Source organism: Gavialis gangeticus, unplaced genomic scaffold (genome assembly GCF_001723915.1).
Source record: "Gavialis gangeticus isolate Ggan-Ray unplaced genomic scaffold, GavGan_comp1, whole genome shotgun sequence".
Lineage (NCBI taxonomy): Eukaryota > Metazoa > Chordata > Crocodylia > Gavialidae > Gavialis > Gavialis gangeticus.
This window is the reverse complement of record NW_017729024.1, coordinates 106101770-106106719: the sequence shown is the minus strand read 5'-3', so window position 1 is coordinate 106106719 and position 4950 is coordinate 106101770. Positions and strand designations below refer to the sequence as shown.

Sequence of the window (4950 nt, the reverse complement as noted above, 5' to 3'; positions counted from 1 at the left end):
TGTTGTCGCCTCCCATAGTGTATGTTTATGAAGCCTCTGTTGGGAATACTGGTATTACCACAATGCTGCAACCCACCTCCTGTGGTACACTTCCATCAGTAAGTATGTCTTTTGTATTTTTAGTTCTCATTTCCCCTCTTCCTTTGTTTTAGTTTAGCTGTCATTGCAATGTAAGTATACTTATTGGGGCTTAAAATAGCAAGATGCTTGCTAAATACAGAAGCTACAAGCTTTTTAAATTGTGCACCTGCATAGATAAAATTTTTCTGTCTCATCTCTAAATGCAAAACATACATCAGTGGTGACATGTATATCTGGACATCTAGATATAAAGACCAAATATCATCCATATTTTCAATATGTAATTACTTTTCACAGTGAAGTTTCACTCCTGACAGAGAGTGAGTTGGTTATAACTTAATCTGTAATTTGTACAGTTAGAGGTGACACAGGATTTTTAAGGAATATATCTCCCTTTTACTTGTGTAAGTATGGTTCTTCAGTTTTTGTTCAGTTATTAGGCTACTGGAGTGTATCTTGCATTCCTAATGAGTACTGAAGCAACTCATTATGCAATATGTGAAGAGAAAAAAAAAGTTGTTTGATATGTCTTTCCTTTTGTTTGCTGTATATATACACAGTAACTTGACTGTTTCAGGCCATTAATGTGTCTCAGTGGGATAAAACTATTTTTTCTGTAGATTGCTTAACTGTAGAATAGAACTACAGAAATGAGTTGCATTCCAAGTAACATGATAGGGTAATCTGATAGTTGATTTGCTGAGCCACAGAGACAATCTTTACTGAAAATATGTGAATGTGTAAATGTTTTATCATTTTAATTTGTAAGTAGCTCTAACTTTCACTTTTTCCTTTTCCCAGCTTTTTCCTGACAAAGGAACAGAAAAAGGAGAAAAGGTATTTTGTGTCTCCTCATTGTTTGTGGAGGTGCCTGAAAACTAGAATAAAAAACCTAGGGCATGGGTGTTTTAAAATGTAGAGTGCCACCACTAGTCTTAAAACCAGTATCTTGTACCAAAACTAAGTGCACAAATGGTGTTGGCAGGTTGATGTTGACTCTGCAGAGGACACACGGTTGATTGAGCTTGATGAGTCACAGAAGAGTGAACACACAGTGTTTATAATGCCTCCAGAACCTCCCCCTGAAGATGGACAGGACTGGGCCCCTAAGTACAGGTATAATGCAAAATGCAAGTACACTTGAATACTTAAATTAGTAAACAGGATGGATTGGGAACTTGACACTTTAAATAAAAACAAAACATGCAGGTGTTGCACCTTACTCCAACTTCTTGTCAATACTTTTCTTACCAGTGTATAAAAGGACTCTTTCAGTTTCAGTTGTGGTCTGGTTATGGAATTTTCCTAGAGCCAGTATTTTCTTTTTTTAAATGAAGCTAGGCACTCATCACTACCACTAATAATGCTATCTTCTGATCACATATTTTTCTACCTGCTTACCTACCTATCTAGTTTCTGTCTCTTCTGTTGCAGTTGGCATGCACCCTTTGCACCATCTGCAGTGATGTGTGCTTGGTTTGCTAGAGAATTAATGAATTAATCAGTGCAGTAGGAGCACTGAAATATTGTAACACACGGCTAGACTGTAGATTGTTGGTGGGTGCTGGTGGTATGTATTTCCATTCCTTAGGTCCAAAGGTTGGGGGAGCCTGCTCCAGTATTCTGACTCCACCCATTCAGCTTTGTGTAGTCATAGGGAATGGTCTGTCCATGACTACAGGATGCTTTCCCTTCTAACTCATGTTATCTTTCCACCTCTGTGGAAGTTCTGGAGGTATTAGGGGATTTGCGTTCAGCTGTTCTCTTCACTGATCATCTCCTGACTGCACCAGCCTTTGAGGTATGGAGGATTTACTGACCCTCTGGGCTCGTGGACTGAAGTAGAGCCCTTCTGCAGCCTCCTCCCAAGTTCCTCTCAGTAGAAAGAGAGAGTAGAAGGGCTTTCCCGTCCCTTTTCCTTCCTTTTTATGCACTCTTTTCTCTCATTTTATAGCGTTCTTTACAAATATGCTGTCTAACTGTAGTGTGTTTTAGGTTGACAATAAGAGGCCATTGTACCAAGTTGAAAAAATAGACGAAAACAGCTAAGTAAAGACTCGTAAATATGACACCTGATTTTTTTTTTTTTTTTATTTTATATATAGCTATAAAAACTTCCCAAGACTAGACTTGAAGATATTTGACAGGCCACAGGAGCTCAAACTTTCTTTCAACAGACACCCAGCTGGAGGCAGCATTTCAAATAGCCCAGCACTCATGGCAAAAAGAACAAAACAGGTAAGATTAACAGTTGCTGTTTCTATGTAAAATGTTGTGTAATTAGAAGTGTATGGTATGGGGTAGAACTGTTCCATTTGTTTATGTGATGGGCTCTGTGGTGGTTAAAGAATAGGTATTAGTACCTTTGTGAAACCCATGCTACACATGTGGTGGTATTGAGGAATAAAAGCAAAAAAATATGAATTTGTAACAGTTATTTCATGTCTCAAAGTTATGTTTAAGTCCAATCTTCTTTGGTATTTGTGTAACAAATAAAACAAAGGAGACTTTAATGCATTCTGAAGTAGGAAAGAGTTTATTGTAATTCCAGACTTAACTTACAAAGAACTGTTATGGTCATGTCTATGTGGCGTTCTCCAGGATGATTCATGATGATCTCCAGGATGATCCCAGCATCCCATTTTTAATATCTGTTTTAATAAATCTTCAAATTCAGGATGGTGTTTGTGTGTGTGTCTTCATATCTTTTTTTTTTTGTCATTGTTTCTACCTTAACAGGAGATAAAAACAGCCCATAAATTAGCCAAGAGGTATTACACAAACCCCCCACAGTGGGCCAAGTGTCTCTTCAGTCATTGTTACAGTCTGTGGTTTATTTGTCTGCCAGCCTATGTCAGAGTTGCCCATCTTAAGGTCAAAGCACTGCAGCAGGCATATGATGTTCTCATTAAAATGAGAAAAACTGACGTGGAACCACTTGATGAGGCAAGTACAAAAATCCTCTTTCCAGAATGGGGAACTAAGTTAGAAGGACATATCAGTTGCCAACTGTTGATATTTCATTACATGTCAAGTCTGTGCTTAGCTCCCAGCTTTTGTTTCAAGGCATTTCTGAAGTGTGTTTAAAGCTGTTCAGTTGGTTAGGAAAACTGGAAATTTAATTCTTTTTTCACCAGTGCCTTTGTCAGAGGAGAATGCTATGCCATGGGAGGTATGTTACACTCCCACAGAGGTTGACTCTGTCTCCACAACTAGTCTTCTTCCTAGGCTTATGCCAAAGAGAAGCAACTCCAGAGGCAGCCCAAAAGGCTTACTGAATTGGTGCATTTCCAGGTGCCCTGGCTGAATCCCTCATTTCTGGAGCTCTTGGCCAGCTACAGACCACCTTCCTTCACAGCAGGGTATATTACATGGGGGTCAAATGCCATTATAATCCTTGTGTCAGGGCCTGCAGCCCAACTTTTACCAGGAGTAAACTTAGAGCCCTTCTACTTATTAATTTAAAAATCTAAGTGATAAGCTGTTGTTCTTTAACACTTACCTTTAAAATTGATCAATTTAAAAATTGCTTTAACAGAAAAGGGAAACTCATTTCAAAGAGTGCAACACAACTCTCCCCTGTATATTGGAGAAGTTTGACTAAAGTAATGTTCTTTCCTATGTTTGGAATATAATGGGATTGTGGATGCACCCTTAGTGATAGATTCACTTCCTTTTCTATGTTTTTCATTAAACCTTTCCAATGAGAAGTGGGAGGTCCTTTTTGCTGAGATGCCATGGTTCAAATTTGAACATGTGTTGCTGTGGCATTTGGTTCAGATCAGGTTCGCTAAGCTAGAAAGTAATTGTATCCTACTAGTAATGTTGCACCATTTCTACGAAACTGACCTACTGAAAAGGGAGATGAGGCTGAGAAAATCCCCTTATACACAGAGTTTGATTTCAAATGCTGGTGTGAAATTTTTTGCAGAAAAAATGCTGCCTAATAAGAATTTTAGGCATGCTAATTTTGTCTATATTTTGCAAATAACATCATGTAACTCTTTTAAATAGGATTTGTCTCTGAGATTCATAACTAAATTGTTGTTATGCCTTGGCCACCGTATACTGTCAATTAATTGATTTTGGATTTTATGGGCACATCCACACATGTAGACATGTGCGCCTGCAGCAGCAAAAATAGGAGCAGCACAAATTTGAGCCAGGGATTTTTGCCTCGGTGTACATGCCTGGACATGCGCTTTTGTGTGGGGCAAGTTAAGCGGCTTGGCAAAATAACCCTGCCCAACTCCTCCCAGATCTGCAGCCAGGGGGAGGTAGAGCCTGGGGCCAGCACCTGTGCTATCCCCAGCAGTATGAAAACCTGCCCTGGTGAGCAGCTCGGGGCTACTTGCTCTCAGGAGCTTCTGGAGCCCAGCCAATTGGTATCTGGGGACACTAGCCCCTTGTGCCCTCTATACTGCTGAAGCAGCCCTAACCAAAAGTTCCCTGCACCTTCTACCTGCTGCAACAGTCTGGCAGTGGGAGCTGCTGCCTGGCTACGACCTGCTGCCACCTGTGACAACATGCAGCCCCAAAGTTGCACTCCTGCCAGACCCGGATGGGGACTGCACGGCTGGAGCAGAGGCATCTGCACCTCTTGGCCAGCTGCCAGTGGGCTGTGGCTGCACAGTTGGCCTTTGTGCAGCACTACTATCATGTGTGCTGTGCCCTGCCATGTGGACGTCTATTGCCCGGAAGGTGTTCCCAGTGTGGTGGTCTGCTTTGAACTGTCAAAGCATGTCCTCCTGGGGCCAGGAGGTCATCCACCTCCAGCTGGGTCCCCAGTGCCAGCCCTGAGCAGACTCCTCTGCCTGGGTCCTGCCACTTGCCTCACTACCAGCAGGAATTCTGGTGTTCCCTATTTTA

General features: G+C 41.2%; 1 protein-coding gene across 4 annotated transcripts in view; it reads left to right on the top strand.

The window, feature by feature from the left end:
• DENND4C (DENN domain containing 4C) overlaps positions 1-4950 on the top strand; it is a 137717-nt gene that overhangs the window by 80642 nt on the left and 52125 nt on the right. For all 4 annotated transcript variants that reach the window (XM_019517509.1, XM_019517508.1, XM_019517510.1 and 1 more), the window contains exons 13-15: positions 1067-1197; positions 2187-2319; positions 2821-3027. In XM_019517509.1, the coding sequence (XP_019373054.1) occupies positions 1067-1197; positions 2187-2319; positions 2821-3027 (471 nt within the window). The remainder of the gene's footprint in view (positions 1-1066; positions 1198-2186; positions 2320-2820; positions 3028-4950) is intronic.